Genomic DNA, 11,437 nt, shown 5'->3' with positions numbered 1-11,437 from the left:
TTTTTTGATTTAAAAAAAAATCTTAACATTTATTAACTTCTCCAACTCCCAAGTCCTACCCTTATAATAATAACACTTTAATGTATTAAAAACAAACATAAAAAAAATTCTTTGAAATCCAACACATATGAATTTCTTGAAAAGTCCCAATACATATGATTATTATCCCTCATAATAACACTTTAATGCATTAAGAACAAGCATAAAAAAAATTCTTGAAAAGTCCAACACATATGATTATTATCAAAATATTAAACTTTAATATAATATAATAAAAAAAGACATTTAATTCCTTGAAAAGTCTAACACATATGATTATTATTAAAATATTAAACTTTAATATAATATAAAAAAAGAAAAAAAAGAAGGCATTTAAAAAAAGACATTTAAAAATCACAATTCATATATATAAATAATTGTAAACACAATCCATACATAGCATGGTTGATATGTTAGTATTATATATTAAGTAAAAGGGGGTTTTTAAATCCCAAGGCATGTAAGAGTTTCAATATCCCAATCTGAATTTTTTAAATTTTTTATTTAAAAAAAAAACTCAGTATTTATTAATTTGATCAAAATTCCCTGATCAGCATTTATTAACTTTTTTCAATCCACATGTCTTTTTGCATGTCTGCATTTATTAATTTGGTCAAAAACTCCTTATCAGCGTTTAAAATCATCTCATACAAATAATTATAGATACAATCCGTGTATAATTACGGCAGCACCCTTTTCAACTTCTCCTATACACTATGGTTAGTGATAAGATTGTTAAATTATTTTTATAAAAAATTTAAAAAAACATAATTTATATATTGAAAAAAAATCTAAAACAAATATTAATATCTAAAATTATCCCATACATAACACGGGTGTTTTTACACAATTTTTTTAAAAAAAGTCAACAAACGAAAAAAAATCGCTTTCCAAAATAGACCTACATTTGCCGCCTAACCTGGTTGTGTGCTTAAAATGGTGGACATAACAACGCCACGGACACGCAACCAAGACTACATAAAATTAAAAACAAACTGGTTATCTTTATATTTTAATTTATTATATCATTTTAATTAGCTTGGTTTTGATAATAAATTTAGGATTTTATTATAATTTAATTCAATTGAATACAACTATTAATAATTTTTAATGTGAAATATGCAGTGTCATGATTATGGGCAAAAATATAAGTTTACTTAACTTAGTGAGTTAACATCGATTAATTTAGTGATAATTTTTCATAAAAAATAGTAAGCGTTATCAATTAGACTAAATTAATACAAAATTTAAAATTAAGAGTAAAAATTAAGCCAATTGATAGTGTAATGATCAAAATAACATAAGGAACAAAATATAAGAAATACTGGTGTAAATTGCCTTAAAATTAATCATGCAACTAATTTATTAAATCATTTACTAATCAAACATGCCAGGGAACATGAAATTGAAAATTAGAGAACGAGGAACAAGATATACTTGTTTTTTTGGGGTTTTATTGGTAGTCTCTATACATTTAAAATTTTAAAAATCTAATTCAATTTGTGTATATATATTTTTTAAAAAATATTTGATGCAGTTATCACTACAGGAAAAACGGGTTATAACGGCGTTCATACAACGACGTTTTAAAAAAATGCCACGTTTTACTCCACATAACAGATCCCTCCGTGTTTTAGTGGTTCACTTAAAAAAAAAATAAACAAACAAACAAACAAATGGGTCACCGTTAGAACTCTCATACTCCGTTATCTCTCCTCATACTCAGATCACACTCTGTCACACATCGCTATTCTCTCTCGCGATCGAACTTTCGAGGTCTTCGCTGTTCGCTATTCTTCATCAATCACTATTTTTCATCAATCGCTTTATATCTCGTCGATCTCACTTAGATCTCACTCTCTTCGCTGTTCTTCATCAATCGCGTAGATCTCTGGATGTACTCCTCTGCTAGGCGATTGACGATTGTTGCCCATAAAGTACATCTCTGGAGTACTCCTATGGGAAAAAATAGTTGTTCTTCATCAATCGCGTTGATCTCGAGGCTAATTGAACTCCAACTCGATCTCTCTCGCTATTAGCTCCCATCTTGAGTTTGCAAATCGCAAATCCAAAATCGATATCATGTAAGTGTTCGAGTTTGAATCTCTACTTTCTCATTGTCAAATTAGATCTGTTAATCGGTGTTTGGTCTTCTATTATTATACATAAAGTTGTATGATTGTAGTTGATTGTAGTTTATAAATTTTTTAGCTCTTTCTTGAGATCATGAGCTTAAAATGGGTTGAATCATGATAATGATTAATTTTTCTTCTTTAATTCTTTTGATCTGTTCTTCCAAATGTGTTGCTACACATTGGTCCACCATTTATTTATATTTACTTTCATACAAATTCAACCAATCCAAAACTCAAGCCCTGGTCTATACAATGTGCTTCTGTGACATCAGTGTGGCAATGTTGTTTTAGTGAATGATATTTTAGTTGTTGATAAAGTTGCTTGCTTATTTTGTTGCTTCCTCACGGCTGTTCCAGCGCTTGTTTTGTTGTTCTTTGAAAACTGCAGATTTGCATGTTTTGCAATTTATTTTCTGATTGTTGCCCTTGTGGATGGAATAAGTTAAATGAAAAATAGAGGGATCTTAAGTGAGATGCTCATCTTCTCCAGCTAGTGTCAAATGATTGCTTTATTTCCAAGTGATGACCATGTGGATGAACATGGTTAGTAGGGACATGAAACGATTTTCTAATTTAGATTGTCTCCAAAAGTTGTTCTGCTTTTTTGTGAAGTGCTTTGTTAAAGTTGTGATGATAAGCTATTCCATTTACCATCAAATGATAACATAGAACTGAAAATTTTGTTTTACTACTTACTATAGAACGAAAATCATTGCATGAGCAATTAACCTGAGTTGGTCCACGCATGGTTTTCTATGAGAATTACACACTTTGGTAGGCAATTTCTCATACTGCTTCCTTCTCTTAATAGAAAAAGAGAGACCACACATTTGTGATATCACGGTTGTTGTTCCTGTCTTGCAATTCCCCATTCTATTTTGTATCTGGTTTGCATGTATCCATTTACCTTTGTTTCTTGCTTGGTGTTTGTATTTATGAGTAGATCATTTGATCAGCCATCAGCCAATGCATTGGTGGGCCATAGCTGTGCATGTATCATTTTATGCATCTCATTATCCTTTTATTCCTTTGTGCTATTATTGCCTTCATGTATGTCGTTTGTCTGGTATGTGGTGTATGCCTATAATTGCTGCAATATCTTCTAATCTTTTCTTCTTCTCTTATATTTTGAGGAAGGTTTGTATTTCTTACACGTTGGGGCATTAATCAAAATATGTGCCTGCATTTTTCCATTGTCATAGGTTGTCAAAGATAAGTGTATTGGCAAAACCAAGGGCTATGGATTTGTTAGTTTTGCCAACCCTTTAGATCTTGCAGCAGCACTAAAAGAAATGAATGGTAAGTTTGTCATAGACACCCTATTTTTATTAGCATGATTTGTTGTTACCATTCATAACTTTGATGTTCAAGAATATAGCCGTAGCAGAATGAATTAATCATACCTGGGTGATTAAATTTGGGCTTCTGCAATTTCTTGACCGCAGATAATTTAGGATCATCATCTTTCCTTTCAGAATGATTTATGCGATTTTGAGCTGCTGATCGGATGGTGAATCGGCTATAATATTATTCACCAGTGTAACTGGGTCAGCGAGGTGATTAGTGGTGGTGGTTATGGAGACAAGATGTACTTGTAAAGTCTGATATCTGAAATGTTTACCAAACAAAGAATGATTAGAAAAGAAATGTTCTCACATAATTGATTATTTGGACTGCATATAATATAGGAGGTTGTAGTAGTTTCGTGGTGTTCCATTTAAATTGATATTGTAGTTTAGTTTTCTAACAATGTTATTATTTACTGGGAGATGGAAATGGGATGAGGGATCTAGCGGGATGTCTAAAGTTCTGTCAGAAGATGGGGGAGTAATGTTATTGTTTTACCAAAAATTTCTGATTTTGGCTACCTGCTATTTTTATTTACTTGTTTCTGCTACAGGTATCTATTCTGTTGCCCCTATGCCCACAACGTGGCTTCAAAAGGGAAATACACTGCTTTTGTTACCACAGAAGCAGAGACTGACAACCCTGAGGTGGAATTGAAGCCTGGCATAGACCTACTTGGACCTGTAGACGAGATATTCTTTGAAAGTTATGACAGATTTGTACTCCAAGCTGAGCCTTGGTTGATTAAAGTTGTTACGGGTTCAGTTTCTAGTTTACATCTCTTGCTTGCCCCTCTACAGATTTGTACTCCAAGCTGAGCCTTGGTTGATTAAACTAAGAAGTTTTTTTAGTTTGAGTGAATTCATTTCTGGATTGCTTGTCTTGTTCTTGTGCTGTAAATTTTCCCGTACAGTGAATTTTTTTGTTGCTGTTCAGCATGTTCTAATGATTTTTTTTATCCCAAATTTATTCTTTTTTTGTGTTGTGAAACAAGCAGGAAACTGGAAATATTGACATCGAAGGCGTTGACTCAACCAATGCTTGCTATGGTGGAACTGCAGCTTTATTCAACTGTGTCAATTGGGTGGAGAGTAGTTCATGGGATGGACACTATGGACTTGTGGTCTGAACAGACAGTGCGGTATGATTATTTCCTTTGGATCTTTAATGTCTCTCTTGATTGTGACCAGTGAATTGGAACTTATTTTTTCCAATCCCAACATCCCAATCAATCAAATAATTAACAGCTGCTATTGCTATGCTTATAGGGCCTGATGCTCCTATAGCATTTGAAAGCAAATTCAGGGGAAACCATATGTCGCATGCCTATGATTTTTACAAGCCCAACCGTGCAAGTGAATATCCGGTAATTCTCCCTGAACTTCCGTCAATTTTCATGAAAACTCAGTATTTTGTGCATTATTTCACAATAATGAAAGGTAGTTTTCAATTGATGATTCTGACTATTTTGTGTTTCACTCTCCATACAACAAGGTAGTTTATCTAATACTGTTAATATGTGCAATTAATTTCTCTTTCTGATTTACCATTCGAAGCTTTCAGAGCACTTGAAAGAATAACAGAGGTTTAAACTTTTTAGTTTAATCACTACAGCTTGTTCAAAAGAGCTTTGCCTGGTTGTGGTTCAATGACTTCTTGAGGAATGCCGTGATTCGATGACTTCTTGAGGAATGCCGTGATCTAGAGGTCTGTTTTGACTCCTAGTCCTAACATGCATTTCCAATCTCTCTCCTACATTCTTTCTTTTGCCTTACCTAGACTGTAACATGCAATACACAGATTGCTTTCACCATGTCTCTCTTACAACTAATTGGTGCTAGAGAGGGTTTTAGCTTTAGTTTTAAGATTATGTGAGGTCGACCTATCAGTGTCTTTGATGATCTTGGGTCCAGAGCTCTTCCAACTTTCCTCAATTCCACCATGAATGCTATTGAGGTACTACTACTTTCCTCATCTATTTCTCACACTCATTTTTGATTGTTTTTTTTTTCCCCCATATGAATTCAGTCAGATTCACACTATGTTCGACTTCAAGATGCAATTCAAATTACTCTTAAAGCAGAGAGTTTTGTTCTTAGTTTACAATTTCACAGAAATTATCACTAAAAGCACATGTAAAATTCAAATATCTGCTGTGTGGATTGAAAACTATGCAGAAAATTTGCTTATTTTCTCTTAAAAAACTTTCTGTGAGTGTAGTGTATCATCTTAAATTTAATAATGTGATATCTGAAGATTGTTTTCTTTATGTTGAATTGTAATGTGAGTAGGGAATCATTGGAATGGTTGGGCTTTCTTGATCTAAGAAAAGGGTTATCAAGATACTTCACGATGTCAATGGAATCATAAAACCATCCAGGTTGGTTCATGAATTCCTCAATTTTAGATTAATGCTACTTGATTGATTGATCTACTGGAAACTAGAAAGTTTTGGTCTCCAAAAATATAATCCAAATGCCTTCATTTTATTTTTTTTCTTTGTGATTTTAGAAATGAATACCATATAAAGTTCAAAACACCTAGTTTTCATTTTGTGATAAAACAGTTTTTGAAATTTTTCTAGAAAGGGGGTTGTTTCTAAAAAAAATTTATGAAAAGATTTTGAAACATGGAGAGAATTATTACTATCAACCTCTTTCTAATGGGCACAAGCTTTTCTTCCATGATATAAGATGGGTAGCTGTATGTGCAGCTGTTGCTATGGGCGAGGAAGGCAATATGGTTGTAAGTCTTCGAGACCCCATTCTGCTTTTCTTACCAGTTAATTTATCAATTCATATTTAGTGCCATAAAATTTGGGGGTAAAAGTCACTCAAAACCAATGGGGATAGAAACACATTGATTTGTGAAAGAGAAAATTAGAATCTGTCAGCTTCAACAGTTCCATTACTTAAATGATAGAAATGAGTTTATTCCTGAACTTTTCAATAGAGATACATAAAGAGTTTTGTTGTTCTAATACGACAACAAACTAAATTCTATTTGTTTCCCTATGTAGCTTTTGGTGACTGTTAAAGAGTTTGGGATGTACGGGAAATGGGAAATGGGAGATGAGGTAAATTCTAGAGGTTCTGATATTGAAATTTTGATATTGAGATTCTGATATTGAAATTTTGTTCCGGAGGTTTTGAAGCTTGGGAACTCCACTCGGATTAATGAGCAGTGCTTGGAGCTTCAAAAGAATATCAAAGATGATGTTTCCAAAATGAAGGTAGGTATGATGGTGGCTGCTTTCCTAAACCTTGTATTAATCTTGTGAAGCATGTTTTCGGGCTAATTTGGCCTGCATTTGCTTTCCTTTCATCATTAATACCTTAATGATTTCATGGAGGAAGAGTTAAGTTACACTCTATACTGGCAACCCTTTCTGAATTTGAACATGCTGAGAAGGGTGATGCTTTGTATGGTAAGTAGCCTCTTTTACATGCTTTGCAGAGTATATTTGTGCATTGTTCATGTTAAGAATTGTAGAACACCTAAACACCTAATCAAGATAGGTGAGATATGAAAAAATTGAGAAGAATAATAAAACAGGAGTATAAATCACACCCACTCACAAAAACATAAGATTAATGTGATTTACCTCAAAATTAAGACTATGTCCAGAGTCTGCATATACACAGTATCAGAACTACATGTCACAGATGTAGAAATACCAAAACATCCTTACTCTAGAATTCGGGTAAGGGCTAAGGCCCTGAGCCCCCACCTTCAGGCAAGGGGGTTCTGACCCCTTGCAGCCTCACCAACTTATTGTGAAGGTTTTGTTTTTTTTTTTTTTTGAACAAGGAAAGTGAACTTATTGTGAAGTTTGATCCACAGTTGAGTGCTAGTGTCTAGTACTCGGGATCTACACTACCCAACAATCAACTCTCATTCTCTGTGATTTCTTGATTCAGCAATGGAACTAGCACTGTCCTTGGAGAAGTTGACAAATGAGAAACTTCTGAGCTTGCATGGTGTAAGATATCCTTTACCTTCAGTATCTTTTTTTCTTACTTTGAATTCATTCTCTAAAATGGCCAAGTATTAGCAGTATTTGACAAAACATTTGGTCCATTTAACTCATTTTACGCAGTATGAGGTTGAACCGTGTCTAAAATGGAAGTTTGGGACTTGAGACTAGGACTACTCATACTTGCTCTATTCTTGACAACAGGTGGCTGCTCAAAACAATGATCCTCAAATGACTGAGTTTATTGAGCGTGAATTTCTAGCTGAGCAGGTGATCTGAGAACCTCATTTTTACGTGTACCAGTTAATACACATGAATGTTTCTTTTTTTTCATCCCTAAACAAACAAAACTTTGGAAGAAAACACTGTGAGTAAAGAAGAAATAATTTTCTATGAGTTTTCTAATATTGTCGACTTCTTTCTTATTTTTTTCCTTCGTTAGGTGGAAGCAATTAAGAAAATTGCAGACTTTGTCACTCAGTTGAGACTGGTTGGAAAAGGACATGGTATGAATCAAGTTTCAATGTCACTCATCGCTAAGCTTGATTTGGTGACACAAACAAAATCCAAATTTGTTTTGGAGAACAGCAAGGTTCATGTATTAAATTATGATTTCTATAACTTGAGTGGATGTACATAGATACTAAGGGTAGAGGGTTTTTTTTTTTTTTTTTTTTTTTTTTTTAACTGACCTTCAAGTGTTTTGAATTGCTTGAAGAGTTAGTGTTGCTGTTCAGAGAGAACTTCAAACTCGAGTCTGATCGCTCTTGCATACATCTGGAGTTCGATATATTGTTTACTTTTATTTTTTGTTGTGTTTGTTGTTTGATTTTAGTTTAGAAATAATCATATAATGTTTTTAGTCAATATATTGAAATAGCAGTAAAGTTTTATCCATATTATTACTAATTTTCAGCTTTATTACAATTATGTTTTTTAGTTAAATCCAACAGAATTAGCACAATCTCACAAAAAAAAAAAAAAAAGCTATTAACGGCGTTTTTCCAAAATGCCACTACAGTGTTAACGGTCATACTCTTAAATTAGGAAAAAATCTATCACGGCATTTTTAAAACGTTGCTAAATACTAATGATGTCATTTTACCGTTATGTATCACATTTAGCGGCGTTTTTAAAAACGCCGCCTATACTAATCTAACGACGTTTTCAAAACGTCATAATGCTATAGCGACGGCCGCATCTTCGACGTTTGATACTAAACGTCGCAAAAAGTATTAGAGGCGTTTTTCACACTTATAGCGGCGTTTTTTAAACGCCGCTAAATGTAAAATTTCCAGCAGTGTATACTAAAAAAATAAAATATTGTTCCAATCTATACTATATATTAAGTAAAAATGAATTTTTAACCCCAAGCATTGTAGGATCTCCAATCTCCCAATCTAAATTTCTTGATTTTTTGATTTAAAAAAAAAAAACCTTAGCATATTAACATCTCCCAACTCCCAAGTCTTACTCTCATAATACCACTTTAATGCATTAAAAACAACTATAAAAAAAATTCTTTGAAATCCAATACATATGAATTCCTTGAAAAGTCTCAACACATATGATTATTATCCCTCATAATAACCTTTAATGCATTAAGAACAAACATAAAAAAAAAAAAATTCTTGAAAAGTCCAATACATATGATTATTATCAAAATATTAAACTTTAATATAATATAATAAAAAAAATACATTTAATTCCTTAAAAAGTCCAACACATATGATTATTATCAAAATATTAAACTTTAATATAATATAAAAAAAAAGACATTAAAAAAAAATTTAAAAATCGCAATTTACATATATAGATAATTGTAAACACAATAAAATAGGAGGGCATTCATGTCTACACATTTTTTTATAAGATCTCCTCCATTATAATAAGATAGTACTTTATTTCTCTCATCTTATAATATATATATATATATATATATATATATATATATATATATATATATTATATTATCTATCTATACTATATATTAAGCAAAAGGAGATTTTTAACCCTCAAGCTTTGTGAGAGCTTCAATCTCTCAATCCTAATTTCTTAATTTTTTGATTTAAAAAAAAAACTTAGCATTTATTTATTTGGTCAAAATCTCTTGATCAGCATTTATTAACTTTTTTCAATCCACATGTCTTTCCACATGCCTGCATTTATTGATTTGGTTAAAATCCTTTGATCAGCATTTAAAATCCCCTCATATAAATAATTATAGATACAATCCGTGTATAATTACTGCAGTACCTTTTTCAACTTCTCCCATACACTATGGTTAGTAATAAGATTGTTAAATTATTTTTATGAAAAATCTTAAAAAACATAATTTATATATTAAAAAAAATCTAAAACAAATATAAATATCTATCCTCTGATCAGCATTTATTAACTTTTTTCAATCCACATGTCTTCACACATGCATGCATTTATTCATTTGATCAAAAGCCCTTATCAGCATTTAAAATCCCCTCATACAAATAATTATAGATACAATCTGTGTATAGTTATTGCAGTACTTTTTTCAACTTCTCCCATATATTATGGTACATAGTGATAAAATTGTTAAATTTTTTTTTTATAAAAAATCTTAAAAAACATAATTTATATATTAAAAAAATCTAAAATAAATATAAATATTTATAATTATTCCGTGCATAGCACGGGTGATAGGCTAGTCTATCTATACTTACTATATATTAAGCAAAATGGGGTTTTGAACCTCAAGCCTTGTGGGAGCTCCAATCTCCCAATCTAAATTTCCTGATTTTTTGATTTAAAAAAAAACTTAGCATTTATTAACTTCTCCCAACCCCCAAGTCTTACACTCATAATAACACTTTAATGGATTAAGAACAAGCATAAAAAAAAATTTTAAAATCCAACACATATGAATTCCTTGAAAACTCCCAACATATATAATTATTATCCCTCATAATAACACTTTAATGTATTAAAAACAAGTATAGAAAAAATTTCTTGAAAAGTTCAACACATATAATTATTATCAAAATGTTAAACTTTAATATAATAATATAATAATAATAATAAAAAGACATTTAATTCTTTGAAAAGTCTAACACATATGATTATTATCAAAATATTAAATTTTAATATCTATACTATATATTAAGCAAAAGGAGATTTTTAACCCCAAGGCTTGTGGGAGCTCCAATCTCAAAATCCTAATTTTCTAATTTTTTGATTTAAAAAAAAAAACATCAGCATTTATTGACTTCTCCCAACCCAACCTCAACATTTATTGACATCTCCCAACCCACAATCCCTTTTGACTTCTCTCATAATTATTGCAACACCCTTTTCAATTTCTCCTATACACTATGGTTACACACAAAAATATAAAAAAAAAAAAAGATAAGAATTTAGCAATAAATCTCAAAACGATATAACATCTAAATTTGAATTATAATTTAATAATATAATTATGTATTTTTTTATGTATATCTATCAAAATTTTAAATCATTTAATGGGAAAAATTAATAAAATTTTCAAAATTATTGATTTTTAATTTACAAAATAGATTAAAAAAAACTATTGACTGATTTATTTATTTAATAACAAAAATATTTCATAATCTCTCCCTCCTAATCTCTTTCACAAATTTTCAAAAAAAAATATTAAAACTTGCATTCTTTTTCTCTTTCCAAAAAAATCAGATAATATTTTTTATTAAAGTTGTAGATATCTACCTATATTTTATATATTATATTATAATATAACAAAAAAAACTAAAAAACTAATTTTTTTAAAAACGTTTATCTAAATAAACTTTAAATCAATAAAACTCACATGTCTATCACATATCTAACTCACATCATAACTTACCTAAATAATAATAATTAAAAATAAATGGAAACCACAGATAAATTAAATTTTAAAAAAAGATACTCACAACTCCATCTTAAATAAATT

At 30.7% G+C, this 11,437-nt stretch overlaps 1 protein-coding gene across 26 annotated transcripts; it reads left to right on the top strand.

The window, feature by feature from the left end:
• Positions 1-1,679: 1,679 nt before the first annotated feature.
• On the top strand, positions 1,680-8,394 carry LOC114310446 (ferritin-1, chloroplastic). 26 transcript variants are annotated; one of them, XM_082912032.1, is made up of 14 exons: positions 1,680-2,123; positions 3,377-3,473; positions 3,620-4,662; positions 4,790-4,887; positions 5,136-5,228; positions 5,322-5,477; positions 5,813-5,901; positions 6,235-6,266; positions 6,541-6,597; positions 6,676-6,753; positions 6,874-6,948; positions 7,442-7,503; positions 7,702-7,767; positions 7,940-8,394. In XM_082912032.1, the coding sequence occupies exons 8-12, from the start codon at positions 6,243-6,245 to the stop codon at positions 7,451-7,453; spliced, it is 246 nt and encodes an 81-aa protein (XP_082768158.1). In that variant the 5' UTR covers positions 1,680-2,123; positions 3,377-3,473; positions 3,620-4,662; positions 4,790-4,887; positions 5,136-5,228; positions 5,322-5,477; positions 5,813-5,901; positions 6,235-6,242; the 3' UTR covers positions 7,454-7,503; positions 7,702-7,767; positions 7,940-8,394. The 26 variants fall into 26 exon arrangements, 25 of the variants coding, with proteins under 25 accessions (XP_082768158.1, XP_082768155.1, XP_082768157.1 ...); XM_082912029.1 differs by having other exon boundaries at positions 6,667-6,753; XM_082912031.1 differs by having other exon boundaries at positions 6,215-6,266.
• Positions 8,395-11,437: the final 3,043 nt, after the last annotated feature.

The sequence above is a fragment of the Camellia sinensis genome, unplaced genomic scaffold (genome assembly GCF_055761805.1).
Source record: "Camellia sinensis isolate YWXY unplaced genomic scaffold, ASM5576180v1 Unanchor2, whole genome shotgun sequence".
In the NCBI taxonomy this organism is placed as follows: domain Eukaryota; kingdom Viridiplantae; phylum Streptophyta; class Magnoliopsida; order Ericales; family Theaceae; genus Camellia; species Camellia sinensis.
This window is presented reverse-complemented; position numbering and strand designations above follow the sequence as displayed.

Bases quoted from the DNA above. Each gene is read 5' to 3' on its own strand.
- LOC114310446 (XM_082912013.1), top strand. From the start codon at position 7,444: ATGGAACTAGCACTGTCCTTGGAGAAGTTGACAAATGAGAAACTTCTG. The intron at 7,504-7,701 runs GTAAGATATCCT...TCTTGACAACAG, and splicing joins AACTTCTGAGCTTGCATGGT to GTGGCTGCTCAAAACAATGA. The intron at 7,768-7,939 runs GTGATCTGAGAA...TTCCTTCGTTAG, and splicing joins GTGAATTTCTAGCTGAGCAG to GTGGAAGCAATTAAGAAAAT.